At 45.2% G+C, this 19915-nt stretch overlaps 1 protein-coding gene across 5 annotated transcripts in view; it reads right to left on the bottom strand.

Annotated features, from left to right (window-relative positions):
• Nucleotides 1-18906, bottom strand: part of AGAP1 (ArfGAP with GTPase domain, ankyrin repeat and PH domain 1) — a 362269-nt gene extending 343363 nt beyond the window's left edge. For 2 of the 5 annotated variants that reach the window (XM_038182545.2, XM_072041207.1), the window contains exon 1: nt 18324-18906. In XM_038182545.2, the coding sequence (XP_038038473.1) occupies nt 18324-18486 (163 nt within the window). In that variant the 5' untranslated portion in view covers nt 18487-18906. The remainder of the gene's footprint in view (nt 1-18323) is intronic. The other 3 variants (XM_038182547.2, XM_038182549.2, XM_038182548.2) reach the window with 3 other exon arrangements.
• Between the last annotated feature and the right edge of the window lie 1009 nt (nt 18907-19915).

Genomic DNA, 19915 nt, shown 5'->3' with positions numbered 1-19915 from the left:
AGAAGTACTGAAGACAAGACTTCCTGTTGGTACTATCTACAAATATTAAGGGATACTTATGAAAGTAACACACATACAAGTTAGCAATAGTTGCAACTATGTCTCCTTTTGTTCAGCTCAAAATCCTAAACATAAAACACACTCCCCTTTGCTATATCATTTTTAGCACTTTTGGAATGATAAATTTCTTCTTGCTGAAAGAAAAATTGTGCTTAGCTGCATGACTTATATGCATTACAACTCTAGCGGTATTTTAATTTGCACATTATGCAAATGAAAGAACAATCACAAGGATGATACATATTAGCCCTTTGGCAATATAAATTGAAACCTTAGACCGTTAATTACACGAGCAACTCAGGTTCCACATGCTCACGATCAGCTGCAGATAAAGGGAACCCATATTTGTTATCTCCTTAGCAGCATCCAAGTTATTTTGGAGCCTATTGATCAGCTCCATTGCGATGGCTTCTATGCAGCATCCAGCTACCTGCCCCTGTTGCTTAAGAAAAAACAAGGCTTGGATGGAGGCCAACAATCCACTGAACAGATCCAGCAGCCCTCTGGCACCCTAACAAGCTGTCCCAGACACACACCCCTTCCGGCAACAGCTCTGGAGCTCACCTAAGTTTTATGCAAGCTTATTGAGCTTGCTATTCCAGTATAACAATTACTCACTTGTACGCCCATCTGGTTTAGGAAGGGTAGGAACCTGTGAAAGGGAGCTGGTGGGATGGAAGGATTCTTCTCCTTGTGAGTCGTTGCTCAACTTTACCGAAACCTTTCCACATTCTTAGTATTCTTTTCAGCTAACATTGAACTGGGAATTGAGGCACACCACCTCCGTTTGAGTTCAACCTGAATGGAAGTTGCAATAATTCTAAGAAAAAGGAGCACAGAAATACAGCCCCAAATTACAGATTCAGCTTGCCTGAGGAACCTGAAGAGACATTACTCTGCTTTTTTTTTTTTTTTTAAATAAAAAAGATTAAATCCTTTCAAAAGACTCTGATAGTACAGTAGTAACTAATAGTTGTAATACAGGCCTCACTGGCTCAAAACATTATTTTTGTAAGGTCAGCATTCAGCTGCATGTTACAACATGGCAGCAAATACTGTATACTTTTCTCAACAAAAAGCTTCAACTTCTTACAGAGCAAACAGAGCACAAGTTAAAACAGCTTCTCTTTTTGTGCAAGTCAACTTAGCCATTGGATAAAACACATCACATGTATATATACACACAAATACATATATATGGTGTCTTTTAAATAAGATGAGAACTTCTCTTAACAAGTTTTGAGTCCTTCACCCACTTTCAGCTTGTTTTCTGGACTTTTGCTCTCAAATCAAAGTTGCTAGCAGAAGGGCACTGGAAATGCTCAGTGTTCTTCAGCCCCAGCTGGCCTCCACCAATCAACCTGCCCATGAGCCCTGACCCCACACGGACCCCACAGGCAAGCGGGTGGCCTGGGTGCAGCCCCAGCACTCGCCGCCTCTTTCCAGCTAGCGGGGGGCTTACAAGAGGCAGCACACAGGACAGAGGACAAGCAGCACAGGACCGCCAGCATCTTCACAGTGAAGCTGCATGGAAGAACCATGGGGAATCAGCCTTGGTCAGGGCTGCCATTCTACAGAAGCTGGAAACAGAGTTACTGCTTGACTCCTGCTTGGGCTAATGTTCTTTGCTAAGCAGGATCAGAAATACATTTGATTATGAATCTCATTTCAAACGTATCACAATTTGTCATTAGTGAGGTACTTCATATAATCCTTCTTACAAATATTCCCCTGTCACATTTCACTTGAGTACAACATAAATTAAAGCACTGTTCTTTTGCAGAAGTTGTGCTTAAAAGCCATAGCGCATTAACTGTGAATTCATAACTTTCCTGAAAGGCACAAATTAAACAAGTGCCATAGACAACTTATCGTTAAAAATCTTTGCTTTTAAATCAGATGCTCATTATGACACAGTATATAAATATTGAAATACCAAAGTCACTCTTAAATTTGGCATGGATACACACCGATAGAGACCAGAAGCAGAACCAGATCAGAGCCAAAGCCCTTAACGTATTCAAAGCAGATCAAAGGGCTGCTCCAGAATCCTTAGGAATTCTGTCAAGTTCTGTCATTTTACTTTTTACCTTGAAGTCTCCCAAGACCAGCGGCTGGTCTTTAAGCATTATGAGGATTTTGCTTCTTTATTTGCACAAGTCAGCATCCTGCAATCACCTGAACCATTTGCTAGAGTAAAAACCAACAGACACCAAAGCCTCTATATTCCCATGAACGCCTACACTTCAATGGTTTGTTTATCCTGCTTCAAGGAAAATACAAAACAAAAAGATTTATTCGAAATAGGAAACCAGTGACTATCCCATACTTCAAGTACATACAGCTGTCTTACCCATTAAAATCATTTTTTATAGCTACATCGGACTTACCTGCTGTCAAGTTGATATGGTTAAAAAATAAACCCTGCATTTTCTCTCCCACTCCACATTAGGATTTTCAATCTCATTTTTTGTCAGCATCCTGGTTTCTAGTAGTTCTCCTTTCTGAGAAGACTACGCCTAATATAGTTGTCTCATACTGACCTCTTATGCATCCATTTGTTTTCCCTTCAGAGTTATGAGATCTTGGAGGGTTTTTGTGGCATCTTGTAGTTTTCTCCATACGCTATACTCAGAGAAACCTTTATCTTAATCACTGTCTGGGCAATATGTTCTGCTGAGGTCAATAACCATCCCCTCGTTCTGCTGACATCCCTAGATAAGAACTGGCTTGTTATTGACTTAACAAGTTAATGGAGGGAAACGAGACTGATGCTGGGAGAATAAGGACAGTTCATATTTGGGTTACTTACTGTCTTTTATAAAGCAATTGTTCCAGAATTACCAGGGAAGCGCAGCTCAAAATGAATCATACTACAACTACAGCGGTTTCTCCGCATACCTGAACCAACTTCACTCCAGTTAGGTCAAGCGTTAGTGGCACTGACAGCAAGAAATGCCAACAGACTAACCCCAGCCTGTACTTAGACCCTGACTGATCCCCCACCTGCACCGAGGCCTCTGCACTGGCACTAATGTTTCCATCCAAGTGAACCAGTTTTGTGCCAGCTTCAGTACTCAAATAAACACACACACCTCCACATCACATATGCAACCACCATGTAGATCATTTGAAACAAGCGACTTTTCTAAGGCACTGCTTTCTCTAACACACTACTGCACTCAGTACTTTTTTTTAAAGGCTGTCACCAAATCCTTTAAAGCAAGTTGTGGAATAAGCTGGTTTGAGTACCTCTGATTTATTACAGCAAGTAAAATAGCATCTGGAGCCACCTACTGATTATAATTAAATATATCTAAATAAAGATATACAAGTCAGGGAGAAACCTACAGATTTATATAGCTGTGCTCATACCTATTTGTAATGTTGTTTTTTTTTGTTTGGTTGTTTTTTGTTTGTTTTTTAATATCACTACTTCACTGATCCTGTTTAAAAAAAAAACTAATCCCATCTGTGATTGGATCTGTTTCTCAGTACCCGACTTACCTAGCTTGTCATCACAGGACAGCAGGGTACCCTGCATTCATCCGGTATCACCCCATACCTACTACGCAATATCCCCACCTGCTAAGCAGAGGACAGTTACAAGAAGTACAGAAAAATCGCCGCACGTTACTAATGATCCAGAAGAAGTGTGTCACCACTGGACAACACAGGTTCCTCTGGCAGCACCTTTCACTGAAGTTACAGACTCCCAGACAGCATTTAGGAGGCCTTGTTTTGGTGCCGCTTCCTTCCAAGATGATGATATCCATATGCAAGTTACTAACAAGCAGCTGGCTCATTCTGAGCAAGCCACCTTATTTACATAGTAATTTCCAAAAAAAATTCTGAGAACACCTGTAGGCTACCTTGCTGCTCCAGGTGCTTTACAAACACTGACAAAATTGATTTTTCCCATTTATCTCCCAGTGTCTGAAAGGAGGAAAAAAACACTATTGGCCTGACCTAGTTAGCAAACCAAGGGATATATACTTGTACTTTAATTTTTATAGCATGTCACTACCTAACATCAAGCAATCCCTAAAGGGACATACTAGTACTTTTTAGGTCACCAAGGTACTTTGCTGTTGACAGCCTACATTCAAGTCCCAGCCCACCACCAGTTCCTCAGTGTATTTTCCCCTCCCAACTGACTGCCTCTTTCAGCTTTCTGTAGTTTCACGTCAACACCTACTGGCCTGCCCCCACAGCAAGCCTCAAATCAGGAAGCTCTGAATTCATTCACATCTAAATCACTTTGGAATATCAAGTTCAAGGTAGATGGATGGATGTTTTGTCAAACCGCAGTTGGTCAGGAATTTTCAGCTAACACAACGCACACAGCACCTGACAGAGCTACAGTCCAGCAGGAAGGAGGCTCTGCCCAGCTACCCCATTCGCACAGACAGCAGCCCACACAGCCCTTCAAACTAAAAAATCGCCTACTACAGCGCTCTCCTCGAGCAGATTTTTCTTCATTTACATGTCCATAAGCCATCCCTTCAGCCTCCTGCATTCCATAATCTGACATTAACATTTCCCCTATCAGCCCAGAAATACAAAACCTTTCCATCCTGCATTTCAGCTGAATGTTTGCCCAAGAAGTAAAATACCTAATGAACACTTCCTTTACCAGGCAGACAACTGTCAGCATGTTCATAGTACCTCAACACCACTGCATGAGTTACCCCACGTTTTATTCCTATGAAACTGGGATTTCTGCTGCACTGACTGGCACGTATGCCAGAATATAAATTCAAATTGTACATCAGATCTTTTATTATCAAAAATGCCCAATCAAGTTTCACATATCCTATTTTTACTACACAGATAACAGTAACAATCCAGTTGAAGAAGAAAGAAGTAAAAAAAAATCTTCCAGGAGTGCTTAAATACTGTGAAGAGCAAGTATGAGACTACATTAAAGCCACTTCACTTTCCCTGAAACATTCCAGTGACTAAAATGTGTCTCACTTCCATTGAGCACTTAGGAACAGCTGGTGGCTTCTGGCTTGCTTGTATTTGTACACTGACCAGGTTTAAAAAACATGCAATGCTCCATTTTAAAAGCTTTTCTCAGATAATTTGGAGTTTGCTGGCAAGTGAGTAATAAGTACATGCAGTTCACATCAACTACCTCATCAATTAGCATAATAAATCAAACCAGCAACCCTCTAACTGAGTTCACTCTATTATGCAGGAAGCAAGATGTTCCAGTTAGCAAAATATTCCCTGAGAAGTACTGTCTTTTTATACATGCATAATGCCCCAAAAAAGAGTCATCTGGGTTTCCTGACTTCAGCTAAAATCCTGGCTTTCAACCTCATTCAGCATTACCAAGGCAGGTGCCAGCTGTCAATGCTCGTGCCTCCACCTTGCTGGCCCCAGAGGATTACCACACCTCCTTTCCATCTTCCCACTTCTCTCTCTCCCCTCACGGCCACAAGCTGTGCCTTCAACACATCTCTAGCCCCAGGCAAGTCGTGCCCTTCTGGTCAGCTCCACCTGCAGAAGCAGATACAGCTTCGCAAGAGGAGCCCCATCCAGAAGCTAACACCGTTACACATCTGAACACTATTAAATGCTGCAGTCCCACAACAGCGAGATACTTCAAAAGGCCAGCTAACACAGGTTAAAATCAAAGTCTCCTTCTGCATTAGGAAAGCAAGAAAACGGATGCATTACCAACAGGGCACAGGACTAGCTTTGCACAACTTGCTTCTATTTCTGCCTGCCTTCTCTTACTGAACTCCAACCTACAGACTTATGTTGGAGCAGCTGGATTGCCATAGGAAGATGATCAATGACTATGGAAAAGTTGGAAATGCGATAAGGCTCCAGCTATTGGCTTTGATATTTGGAGCATATCAGCAGCACTGTCAATTTTAACAATTTCAGGTAATACAAAGCTGCTACCCACCACTGTCAACATCCTGTGCAAACGGAGCAGAAGCTCGCCCAGAGACCCAGAGAAGTCTTTCGACTCCAACCTCAAACAACAACCTAAAATGAAATTTCCAGAAGGAACACATTTTGAAGGAGGACTAGGAGCACCGTTACTCAACATTATTCATGATACCAAAAAAAAAAAAGACTTGAAAACCTGAAATTATGCAAATACTTTATAAAGGCTTAAAAAAATGGAAAACAAACCTCTACTACATCACTGATTTTATATTCACACAAGGAAAGGAACATTATTTTCCTTCATTGCTGTTACATAGTAGGTTGTTTTTCTCCTAGCTGACACACGTACCCTTGGCAACACAGCCAGTAACACCTTCTAGCCAGAAACAGGGACCATGCAATTAGCAACAAAATGATTACTAACTGCTTTTTTCACTATCCAATGCCCACATTTATTATCATTTTCCAAGCTACTGTTCTTGTTCTATTTCTAACAATTAGATAACAAAAAGTTATCCAAATGAGATGCACATGGCCCACCTTTCTCTGAAGAACCTGAGAGCTGGCACCTTGAACAGCAGTGACAGCAGGTCTCTGACTTTCAGCTACCACTTTCTAGGCCCTAGCTGTGTTTTTTCCAAGAGCATTCCACCTGTGCCTGATCATAAAAGCCTGCCAGTGCTACAGACGATCATGAGCACTACGAAGTGCATAACAGCTTACTATGACAGAAGCATTGGTTATCTCATCTTAACATATCATGAAGCATTTAGACCCTAAAGCCTAACTCATTCATCACATTAGGCTTAAAAAGAAGAGAGAGCAATATTCAAATCTAAGTAGAAAATCGAATGTCAGCTCAACTACTCCTTTGTACACCTTCAAAACATCTAACAGCTTGGTTTTCAGGAGATTTTGTTCCTTCCCTCTCTACAATAGTTTTCAAGTTCTTTTCATTCTTATGATTCTAAGAACGGAAATGTGAAAACAGCAAAGCCCCCATTTTAACAGCAAAAATCAGCCAGGATCATCTCCAGCGATAGTCACTCACTACCTTTTTAGAACATTTTATATTTCACTGACAGCATCAAGTCTCCAGTTAGATCTATCTACCCTTCAGGACAAATGCTGGGAGGAGCTGAGCATCTACCCCCTGTGTCAGGATAATCCCACGGCATTAAAAATAGGCTTCCCAGAAGGCAGCCACTTGGAGCTGATAACTGAAACGCCTCTTTGTATCTAACTTACAAACTGAATCAGCCTTGGTATCATCAGTTATGCTGCTCAAGAGGAAAGCGTTAAGCGTGCAGAACAGAAGATTGCAGCTGCAGCAGTGGAAGCCATACATGTACGTACCAGGTGACACACACATACACACACACCAGGCTTTCATCATGCAGGCACCTAAACTCCAGCAAATGACCCACGCCACAACTGTTTCAGCACTTGCCATGCTGCACTTGTCATTCCCTTGCCTTCCTTGCTGTCCTCACGCTCTATTTTCCATCAATTCCAGTTTCTCAGTTCTTACTATATCCTTCCAAACACCCACGTACAAATCTTGTCTCTCAAGTACTCTGCAAAGAAACCCAAGAAAGCTTCTTCCTTTCAATTCAGGAAGGGTTGAACACTCTTGAATGCTTTTTCCCCATTATACTGTAATCTCATCTCACAGGCGGAGAGCAAGGTAATAAAACCAAAGGCTTGTTTCTTTGCAGTTCAGATAAATTTAGAGTCCAATATTACGCAACAATGCTTTCCATACAATCCGTAAGAAAATTTAACTTCTGTATCCTGTGCAGGCAGCTCAACATTATGAAAGCAATACAGGTAATTTAGCAGGGCAAGCTCGTAACCAGAAATGCTGCAGGTCATGACTGCTATAGTTGGCACCCTCTCTTCACCGAGCTGTAGTGTTAGGACAGCTGCCACAGGAAGGCTGACTAGACGACTGGACCTTTGTCTCTGTGACATTAAAATGATTATAAAGCTTCAAACCACTTTAAGTGGGTTCACCGAATGACTAATTCTGGCGGTGACACTCTAGAAAACAGGGAAAATGAGGAACCATTTGGAGATTTATTTCAACTGTGTGCTTTATCAATCCATACACATGATCTCTCTCCTTTTCCCCACATCTCTGGTTTGGGTGTGTTTTCCTGAGTTTGGCTGGTATCTCTGGGGAAATTCACTGCTGGATTAAAAACAGGAAATCTTTCTTGGGTTATTGACCAAGTGATGCAAAAAGCCTTGCTTTTGGTTCACAATTAGTTAACTCTGATACACAAACATTTGCAAAGTTAAGTGGGATACATTTAAATGACTGCTGCCTTGGCAGCCAGTGGCATGCTTTTAGCACATTTCCCCTAGAGAACACAGTTGCTGTGATACCTAAAAGACAGGCTTCCTGGCTTTTCTTCTGAGCATGCTAAGTGAAGTAGTGAAATAATAGAAATTGCACATTCTCACACTACTGGTTACAGGACGCTAAAATATCCTGCAATAGGGCCTATCTTGCTGTGTCCTCCTGGTTCTGCTACTGAAAACCGTAGAATCCAAGTCAGCTGGGTTGGGAAAGACTTACAAGATCACCAGGTCCATCCATCAACCTGACCTAACACCTCCCACCACCAAACCACATCCCTCAGTGCCACGTCCTCACATCTCTTAAACACTGCCATGGATGGTGACTCCACAACTTCCCCAGGCAGCACATTCCAGTGCCTGACCTCCTTCTCCATGAAGAAATTCTTCCTAATGCCCAACCTAAACCTTCCTGATGCAACTTGTGGCCATTGCATCGTGTCCTATCACTTGTTGTCTGAGGGGAGAGACCAAGACCCCTGACCCCAAGCTCACCAGTGCTGCATACAAGGTGATGATCGCTTCCCTAGCCCCACTGGCCATGTTACTTCTGATGGAGGCCAGGATGCCACTGGCCTTCTAGGACACCTGGGCACACTGCCAGCCCACATTTAGTTGTGGCTCTGAAGTACAGATAGAGGAGTATAAATTCATAGAAAAATTACTAACAGGAAGAACATCATCTGCAGCTTCAGCTTAATAGAAACTGTAAACACTACCAAATTCAAGTTAAGGAGATTTTTCCTCCAGGTTTCATATCAAATTATGTCCAATTGCTCTCATCTAGGCTACAAATGGCCCTTCAATTCCCTCAAAATGAAACAAAAACCAATACAAGTCTGAAGTTTCTCATAAGTAAACAAATAAAAAGGCCACAGATGTACTGCAATACAGCTAAAGCCACAGACTCAATTACAGCATTCGCAAGAGTCACTTTGCTTGCCTGTATTTATTTCCTTAAGCACAGAAGGGGAAATTAGCAAATAAAATAGTTGTCTAATCATTAGGCTTACATTCATTGCCCAAGTATGTAAGCAAATAAAGCTACTAGATGAGACACAAAAATTATACACCTCAGTCACATCAACCCTGTATTTTTGTGCTTGCTTCTTCAAGTGGCTCACTGAAGCAACAGGGGGGGGAAAGAAAGCCAAGCCGCTCACTGAGTTGGAAATGCACTGTCATCTCAATAGCCCTTCATCTGTGGCATTGCACAGCCTCCAAGGATGATGTTAGTCAGAACCCTGAAATAGCATTAATGAGATTGGATGTGTATAGACCGGTTAAATAATGCATCTGCTTCCATTCTTTCTAAAAGAGACACTGAACACTTCCAGGAAGATTTGGAGCTGTCAGCTGCGCCACAATGGATGCACTAGGAACGAGGGAATCCAACAATGCCTGCTTCCTCTTGCATTTGTAATCACAAGGCGGAACTTTCTACGAGGACATATTTCCACAGCTGCCTGAGCATGCCACAGTGAGACCACATCGTTACCTAATTTCTAAGGTTAATCACAAAATTCCTGCAGTATTTATAACCTTATCAAAATGAAACAGAAGTACACGTTAGTTGCAAATTTGGATCAAAAGCTGTACAGATGACTAAAAAGTTCCTGAAAAGTCATTCCAGATATATATACACAGGGAAGTGAAATACTCTTGACTTTATAACAACCTTTTAAAAGAAATTTCATCTTGTCACTCGAAAAACTATTTGCCACCCTCTACCCTCATGCTGGGGAGTTCATGAACACCCTTGAACCCTCTACCTTCACTGCATGTAAATGCTGCCTTTTCCATCTCATCCTCTGCTCTCCCATTCCCTGCCAAGTGATTGGAGAGAGAGGTGAGGAAAAACAATCATCTCGGTGTTAGCAAAGGCAGGTATGAATCCCTGGGAGGGATGGACTCCTTAAGAAGCTTGCTAACTGCCACAATTCTAGGGAATCAATCAGTGATAATAGGACAGGGAGAGATGGCTCCTGGTGGAGCCCACAGGAGCGGCACACCCAGTATTGTCTTAGCTCAGAAGCAGGGAGCTGGGAAAACCACAGACTTGTTGGCTTTGAGCTCAAAGGAATGTTCTTTTAGTTAGGATAAGCTTCTCAGCCAGACCTCTCGCTCTGAAATATTAACAATTTTGCCACTACAGAGGCCAGTAACCAGCTGTGCACCCCAAAGGTCAATATTGGCTCCGATACCATCTAACATCTTAATGAATACCCCAGATGACAGGGCAGAGCATACCTGCAGCATGTTCGCAGACATCGTGGAGCAGCTGAGGCAGCAGAGGGCCATGCAGCCACCCCCAGAGGGACAGGCCGCAGAGCTGGGCTGGCAGGAGCTTGGGGAAGCCCAGCCAGGAGAGGTGCAGAGTGCTGCCCCCGGGGAGGAACTCTTCAGTCAAACTGCTTCACCTCCTCCATCCCACCTCAGCTCAGACAGGGTGCCCAGCCCCAGGTCCAGGCGCCTCCTGAAGCTCCCCAAGGAGGAGCCCCCCCAGGCTCTGGGCAGCCTGTGCCAGGGCTGCGGCACCCGCCCAGCACAGCAGTGCTGCCTGGTGCTCAGAGGGAGCCTCCTGGGCTCCAGGCTGTGCCCAGGGCCTCTTGGCCTTCCCAAGCCTCCTCTTTCCCAGGCTGCGCAGCCCCAGCTCTCTCAGCCTTCCCTCCCCTTCAGCATCTTCATGACCCTTCACTGGGCTCCCCCCACTAGCTCCAGGTCTCTCCTGTACTGGGGAACTCAGCACTTACCAGTGCTGAGTACTTAGTTTTATTTTTTTAAATAATAAAAAAAAGAAAAAAAAAGAAAAAGAAAAAGCTAAACTTCCCCCCAGATACCCTCCCCTGCTATGGTGGACTGGCAGAGGACCCATACATCCAGGAAGGATCCAGGCACCTGAGCCAAGCTGCTCTCCCCCTGGGGTACAGGCACAGCTCACCACAGCAGCCGGTGTGCAAGAATCCCAGCACCATCCCCAAACCAAACCAGTCTAAGCCCTGTGCTCCCAGGAAGGCCCCAGAGCCATAGTGGGGTGTCCCCACACAGCACCTCATGAAAAACACCAAGGCTGGAGTGGGGTTGGACAGGGGCGAAGGGTACACCTGGGGTTAGAGCCCTCATCCTCCTTGTGTGCCCAGGGGTCTGCGGCCAGCTGCAGCCTCCCAGGAAGCCTCAGCACCGCGGTAAGCCCAGCAGTGCAAAGGGCTGAAGTCAGGGGATAGAGGGACAGCTGCAGGATCTGTGTCACTGCCCCCTGCTCCAACCTGGTCCCAGACCCTTTGGGGTCTTTGTCCCAAGGCCCCCAGTACTCCTGCCTCCACCCAGGCAGCAACTCTTGCACACCCTCGCCACAGGGCTCCGTGCGGGGATGTCTCTCTCCACAAAGCCATATTTAAGTCCTGATGGTGCCTGATTCCCAGGAGCCCTTAGTACAAGCAAGCAACATCTTGCAGTTCGTCCATATCCAGCAAGTCCTTGCTCGATTATCTCATGGTATAAAGACAAGCCAGAGCACAAAAGAGAAGCTTAGCGTAGCTCCCCATCAGTACGGGTAACATGAAGCACAAGCAGTCCTTGAAGCTGGTCAAGGACAAAAACTAATATTACAGAAGACAAATCTCCTATTTTCACGGAGGTTAGGATTACCAAAAACATTTAAAGCAATGTTTTCTTGTTCAGAATAGGGGAACTTTATCCCCTGTAATTTTCACTGACTGTATGAAACCATTTTTGATTTTTTCCACAAATGGTAGAAAGCTGCATGTATCAAAGTCAGAAAGGGTAACCTTAACACAAAAAGCAACAATTGCAGAAACGATGCTTTAAAGGCGCTGTAAGCAAAAGGTCACACAGTTAAGATGCAAATGAATTCTCTATTTCAGCTACTACGTTATTTTGCACTCGCGTTATCTTAAATACCAACAGTGCCATTTACCCTTCTCATCGGTAAGGACAAAACAAGTTCCCAGTTGTGATGCAGCAGAGAGTGAAGTATTCCTGAGGTCTGTGGAGGCACTCCTCATCTGCCTGGCACCATTCCCAAACTCCACCATTCTCCAGAGAAGTACGCTTTTTTTTCATTGTATACTGTAGTCTGACGGGCTACTTTTAAGTATACCCCATAAGTATTTGGGAATTAATGGAATACATGGCATTTTCACCGCTTGCTACAAGGCTCAACCCCCTTGCTTCACGCAGTAGAGTTCACGGCCAGAGAGCAGCTATCTCACAGCCTGGGTAACAGACTCATTGGATCACCTAGATTAGAAAAAACCTCCAACATCCAGTCCAGCCACCGCATCCACACGGCTCGGAAACACCTCCCAGGACAGAGATTCCACCACTGCCCCAGGCTGCCCAATGCAACATTTGAGACCATCTCCTCACCACCTGAGGGAAGAGACGGGCACTGCCAGGCCACAGCCTCCTCTCAGTAGCTGTAGGGAGCCGCGAGGCCTCCCCTTGGCATCCTTCTCCTCAGACGAAGCAGCCCCGGCTCCCTCAGCCGCTGCTCAGCCTTGTTTCCAGGCCCTTCCCAGCATCCTCATTTGAGCATCTCTACATCTTCCTGTAGTGAGGGGCCCCAAACTGAGCACGATATTCAAGGTGCGGATTGACTGGATTCCCTACATCTGACTGAACCACATGAATTGAATCCCCCAGAACAAAACACACAAAAAAACCACATTCCTGGCATGCTCTATTGTTGCCCTCTCTCCCACAAATCTGAAACAAGATGGCCATGCTACAAAACTGTTCCCCAGGCACTGCCTCTAAAAGTTTTCCTCAAAGTAAAATTCAGTGCAAGACTACAGACTCCTGCCAGACAAATTACTACATCTTAAATTATTTATTTTGCAGACCTGAAAAGCAAAGCGAGCAAAAAGTAGCCTTGTTTTGCATGCTAAGATGTCATACTCAGCCTCCAAAACCATTTTAAAGCATTTTGGCACCCATATGAAATGGATTTGCATCATTGTTTGTTACATTTGGAGTATCAGCTGTAGTGATAAAGCTACAAATCCCATAGACTGATCCACAGTTTAAAAAAGCACAGCAGTAAGACAGCTTGAATAGGGTGAGTAGTACTAAGGTTTCAAGATGCCACTGTCTCATCAATACTAATTTCTTCAGTTTTGCTCATTTACACTTAAATATCTAAACTACAGCATCATTCCCTTGACTTATTTAAATACTACAACATACATGGACTCCCAAACTCTCCTTCCCAGTTGCTAGACTTAATTATTTGCTTCCAGGGAGATCCACAGATGCTTGATCTCCTAAGTCTGTTTCAACCAAAGAGCTAAGTAAAAGGGGTGCCCGGTATTCGGCTTTCAGAGTGGCTATAATCGTTTTCAAGTTGCAGCTTTGATATCACTCTCAGCACAAGCTGATTGCAGGACAGCCTTGGCAGCCTCCCATGAGCTCCCGGTACATTATCAAGGAGCGTCTACTTCACTGCAACGATTCAGCCCTGCCTCATCACAAACAGGCAAGTTAAGGACAAATCCCCTATTTTCAACAAACAATCATAGGTTGGAAAAGACCTTCAAGGTCATCAAGTCCAACCACCAGGCTAATCCACTGGATCCCACCACCAAGCCCCATCCCTAAACCCCATGTCCCAAACACCTCCCGGGATTGGGACTCTGCCACACCCGGGCAGCACCTTCCAGTGCTCCATCGCCCTGCCAGGGACAAAATCCTTTCCCACATCTAATCTAAACCTCCCCTGGCACAACCTGAGACTTCTTGCTCACATCCTGTCCATTGTCACTAAGATATCCACAGCTCCTCGCTGCAGCCTCCCTTCTAGAACAGGGAGACAAAACAAGATCATCACTGGCATCCTTGTCATTTCTGCCTGTAGTCTCATATCGCACAGCAGATTTTTTTTTGTTTTTTTTTAAACTGTACATAAACCCAGTTTGTCTCATTGCTCAGTCTCAATATGTGCTAAAATACTGTTATCTCAGCCCCAGAAGCGAACATAGCTCCTGTGAGATAGAGAACCTCAGTACCAGCACTTAAGGATTCATGAAGCAGAGGGCTCCAAGGAAAGAAGGGCCATGGCAGGGAACAAAACACAGCTGGAGACCCACAGCAATGACAGATGCCCCTAACCTGCACTTCAAGAGCCTTCATTCAACCCTGGACTTCTTTATTATCAAGAAATGTATTTCAAAGCGACTGAAGAAAAAAATAAAGAACCCACCCGTTCTAGCACCCAATCCCCAGTGCACCAGGATCTCTGCCCTGCCCTGAACAAGTTATTTCCAAGTACACAGATCTCATCTCTTCTGTAAGCTTGAGATGACTTCTGAAGTCCCAAGACTGAAAGGAAATAGTTAATCATAATTTCAAAACCCAAACTAGCATTCACAAAACAATTTTGAAATGCCTTCTTTTTTCCTTCTTCTTTAACAGAAAGATTAAAATAGAAATCACAAGATGCTCTGGAGCACAGCTCTTCATAGCCGAGCACTGTTTGGTATAGCATCTGTAAGATTCAAAGCAGCAACCTCCAAAACCCCTCAAAAAAACCACAGACCACAGAGATTTTCAAATCACTGTCAGGGCACACTGAAGCCAGTATCTTAAGTGTGGTTGTTAGGCTTTGTTTTATTAGCAGAGGATTGAAGATACTTCTTGTCTTCCCCATAGTTACAAAAATCTGCTCAAAGCCCATGTTGAAGCAGAGTGTTTTGACAGGCTTGCCACTGCGTAAAAGGATAGCAAACTATTTCAGATGCTCAACGCCTGCTGCATTAGTGCCTGTTAGTACCAAGTGAAGTACACTAGCAAAAGAATTTTTATGGACTATCAGCCAAGAAGACGACATTGACCCTGTTTGGTTGTTTTAAAATTATTTCATGAAGGATTAGAAATGAAATTTTCAGATTGCTTGACTCCCTTTCTTTGGTTTCGCATCATTCTTCAGATTTTATATCAACACAGTACGAGACTCATTCTGGACAAGAGAAATGGGAACTGATACACCCAGCTGTTACTTACCCTTACATAACCACATTCACACCTCGAGAGCATCATGTCTCGAAAACCTAAGGTGTTTCCAGCAGTTTAAAGACTGCTGAAGTCTACTCGTGTTTCCTTCTCTCTGTTCATTAAGTACTCTACATACTTGATACAAGAACTGCTGAATGCTGATCAAGTACTGATGCCTCTACTGGTGGAGCTCAGCTCATGAGCCACAGAACAGGTAACAGCACCTAAAGTTCCTTGGCTACTTATGAATTTCATAACAAAACCCATACTTCTGTTCAATTTTCCATTTGTAACTCTGCAACTCTGAAATGCATGAACCTGAAAGTAACCAGCTCTTAGCACTTTCATTCTGTGTAGAAAAGCTAACAAACCAGTATCACACAAATGTTTTAGCAATTATCACACCAAACTCAGAACAACACAATGAAAGAGGTCTCTGGAAAAAAAAAAAAAAAAAATCAAATCAAAGCGTCAATTCAGGACACAATTAGCAGTTAGCAGTTGCTCTCTTACGACTAGATACAACTCCTGTCCTTGAATATGAGGAATCGTTGCTGCTGGAAGACCAGCTTCATTTCACATTATTGAAACAGTCATTGATCCAGCAAGTGTGCCCAGGCACTCCTCTAACAGAGCTCAAAGCCTAGAAAGGAGTTTACACTGCCAAAAAAAATCCTAAAAGAGACTAAGTCAGTGACATCTATAACGAAAATGAAATTCTGAGAATAATTAACAGCGTAACTTTGATGAATTAAGTCTCAAACTGCTTTAGAGTCCAAGTGTGTTCTCCTCTACATCCATAAAAACCTCTCTTAAGCAAGTAAGAATTATCAGAGCTGATCAAGGCGCACATGCTGGTTGGAGTTATGGTTTAAAGCAGCCTGAACTAACGAGACTACATTCTTTTCTTTAAAGGGTATAGTTTCTTTTTCCACTGGAAAAAACTATTTCAGCACAAAGTTACTTAATATTTTCTCATCTCAGCCACGTGCCAACACCGCAATTCCTCGCTATCAGTAAAAAAGCTGAATACCTTGAACTCAAAAGGCTTCATGTGAGTTAGGGAGCTATCATTACGACACTCAACTCTGCAGCTCAGTAAGGACTTCTGAGACTGCAACAGCAGCAAAACAGACGAGACCCTCAAACATGCAATACGGAGTTATCATGCAAAGCTAGGAGCTAATTTTACAGAAAAATAGTCAAAGGAGGTTTACCAAAATACACAACCTAGTGCAGTTGTAACCCAGGAGTGAGGCGAATCTTCTTAGCCTTTCTTCTTTTTGCTGTTGTTACTAAAAATTGCATATATGTAAAATTCATGGTTACATGTACTTCAAGAGCCCTCCAAATGAAAAATTACCTAAAATAGACGCTTTTTCTAGATAAATCTTTCCCATGAATCAGATGTGCTGGTTGCATGACTCAGTGTCCAACACAAGTTAGACAGCAAACTGTCTCCGAAAATTTTACTCATCAGCTTTGCTTTTGAAAGACGTTTGCAGGCTGCTGTTTTGTTTTTAGAGCCTTTGTGAGTGACAAGGGAACGGAGCTACAGTTAGGTAACAAGCCATTAATACTTGACAAGACAAATGCAAGTCACATGCTACCGAGATAACTACATAGAACACTTCACATCCTCCTCCCACTTCTGCACAAGCTTGGCTGCATCACTAAGCATCAAGAAACATGACATTTAGAACCACATAGACATGCATTAATTACCACTAAATATATATCTTCTTTTTCCCCCCTGAAGGACATCATCTATCCCACAGAAATCCAAACACCAGCAGTACTGCAAAAGGAACAGTGGTGCCTGTGTCCCCTTCCCACAACATATATTAAGTTTCCGTCTCTTCCGTGAAAGAGGAGAGCAAATGGAAGGACTCCCAGGAGGGGCGCAGAAGCTGACAGCCACTCATCATCATCTCAACAAGTGACAAGTACAATAGGCAACACGCAGAAACCTCCACCGCATACTCAGTCCCCAGCCAAGTCTGCTCATCAAACTGCCTTCTTCAATACGTGACAGGCGCTGCCAGGCTCCCCGGCTTGCTATGCAGGACGCTAACAAGGATTATTGCCCCCTCCCCCTAAAATGTTGATGGTACCCCCGTTTAATACCACATTGCCCTTTCATTCAAGCTGCACAGCTCCAGTCAGATGAATCAGTTAGCTTTAGAAGTCACAATCCCAGTTACTTTCTTTATGACATATGCTTTAAGGAGGAGAGAGGCCATCAAAACCTGATGGCTGTAACCAGCTCTCTATTTCAGATGCTATACATCATACTCTGCTCGCTTGAATCCCTTCCAAAACAGCGGCAGACTAATTCAATGGCAAAAGCACACAACACAAGGCTTTAAACGACCAGGCAAAATAACTTAAAGATTTCTTCTTAAAGACACATTCTTAGCCAATACTGTTTGCTCTTTTTACCTCCAGTGGTAGCTAAGCAAAATATCTACAGAGTTCCCAGCGTGATTTTTTTTCTCGTTTTGCACTCTTGAACTGCTTAGAATGTGCATCTGTAGCACTGCTTTGAGGACAGATAGGTATAACTCTACGCTTAGAAGACTTATCTCCATCTTGCTATCGAACCCGTGGGTTTGTTTGTTGTTTTTTTTACACTATTGCACGGAGTGCTGCCCCGTGATCCGCTTGTGCATCTTGTTTACTCGATAAAACACCGAAACGAAGACGGAGCATTCAGCGTCTCGATGGGAGCTGTACGCAACACCAAATATTGCTTTTTCTCAAGCCCTTCCAAGGCAGGCATCGTCCTTCTCACCTCACCCCGCTGCTCGCAGGACGCTGCTCTGCCTGCACACCAGCAGCAAGCGGGCAGCAGAGCAACTTCTCAGAGCAGCACCGAGCCCCCCTTTTCCAACCGAGCCCCCTCCCCCCAAAAAAAAACAACAAAACACCCCCTCACGGGGTCCGGGGCAGCCGTCGGGGGGGTGTCAGAGGCTCACCTTCGATGGCGATGACATGCTCGCGGATCTGGCTCTGCAGCACGGGCTCCTCCAGGCGCTCCAGCAGCTCGTAGATGGAGTAGATGTTGGGGTGCACCGACTCGAAGCGCTGGATCTCGGCGCGGATGGCTGCCGAGTTGGCCAGCTGCTGTTGGTAGTTCATGGTGCGGCCGCTCCCCTCCTCTTCGTCGCCGTCCCCGTCCCCGTCCCCTCCCCGCCCCGCCGGGCCCCCTCCGCTCCCCGGCAGCGCCTCGCCACAGAGGGACCGGACCGGGCCGGGGGGGCAGCGCCGGGGCCGCCCTCACTGCATGGCGGCGGGGCAGGGCGAGGCGGCCGCCCCCTGCCAGCTGCGGACCGGCCGCCGGCCCCGCTCCCTCAGCTCCGTGGTGGCGGCGGCCGGTCCCGCCGGCAGCCTGCGGCCGGCTCCCCCCGTCCCTCTCCCTTTCCCCTTTAGCTCCTTCTCCCTTCGCCTCAGCGCCCTCAACGCTCCCAACGGCCGTAACGGTCCTAACGGCTCCGCGCGCGCCCCGGGACCGGGCTGCCCCCCCCCTCCTCCTCCCCTCCGCCCCCCGTCTTTCTCCTCTGCCTCCCTCACGCACACGCAGGCCGTGCCCCCCTCCCCTGCGTCACACGGCCGTGCCCGCCGCCGGGCGCGCTGGGAAATGTAGTCCGCGGGGCGCCGTCCTGAGAGCCCCCCCCCCAGTGTGGTGGTGACACTGGTGGCAAGGGGGTGGGTGGAGCAGGTGGTCTTGGACGGCTTTCCCAGCCTTAATCAATCACAGAATCACAGAATTTCTAGGTTGGAAGAGACCTCAAGATCATCGAGTCCAACCTCTGACCTAACGCTAACAGTCCCCACTAAAACATATCCCTAAGCTCTACATCTAGACGTCTTTTAAAGACTTCTAGGGATGGTGACTCCACCACCTCCCTGGGCAGCCTGTTCCAATGCCTCACAACCCTTTCAGCAAAGAAGTTCTTCCTAACATCCAACCTAAAACTCCCCTGGCGCAACTCAAGCCCATTCCCCAAATGGTTCTGGGGTTCTATTCTAGGGTTGTATGCGTGATGAAGGGTGCAAAATCGCCCTGAAAACTTGCTCGTGGTGCCAATAAAAGAAAGAGGACTGTTAAAAACGCCACCATTCTCACTCAGAAACACCTAGAGCGGTAATAACTGCTCGGTTCCTTGCTGCGAGGTGACAGCACACTGCAGGGATGTTGTGGAGTCTCCTTCTCTGGAGATATTCAAACCCACCTGGATGCCACCCTGCACAATGTGCTCTGGGTGACCCTGCTTGGCAGGGGTTGGACTAGGTGATCTTCAGAGGGCCCATCCAACCTCATCCATTCTGGGATCCTGTAATGAATATCTAATCTGCTCTAGGTAAGTTACAAATCACGGAATGATTTGGGGTGGGATGGACCTCAAAGCCCCCCCAGTGCCACCCCTCAAGCAGAGCAGGCCCCATCCAGCCTGGCCTTGGGCACTGCCAGGGATGGGGCACCCACAGCTCCTCGGGGCAGCCTGGGACAGGGCCTTGCCTCCCCCATATTACAGAATTTCTTCTAAAATCTAATCTGAACCTCCCC

This window comes from Anas platyrhynchos, chromosome 7 (assembly GCF_047663525.1).
Source record: "Anas platyrhynchos isolate ZD024472 breed Pekin duck chromosome 7, IASCAAS_PekinDuck_T2T, whole genome shotgun sequence".
Taxonomy (NCBI): domain Eukaryota; kingdom Metazoa; phylum Chordata; class Aves; order Anseriformes; family Anatidae; genus Anas; species Anas platyrhynchos.
Note: the sequence above shows the minus strand (reverse complement) of the source record. Positions and strands in the feature narration are given on the sequence as shown.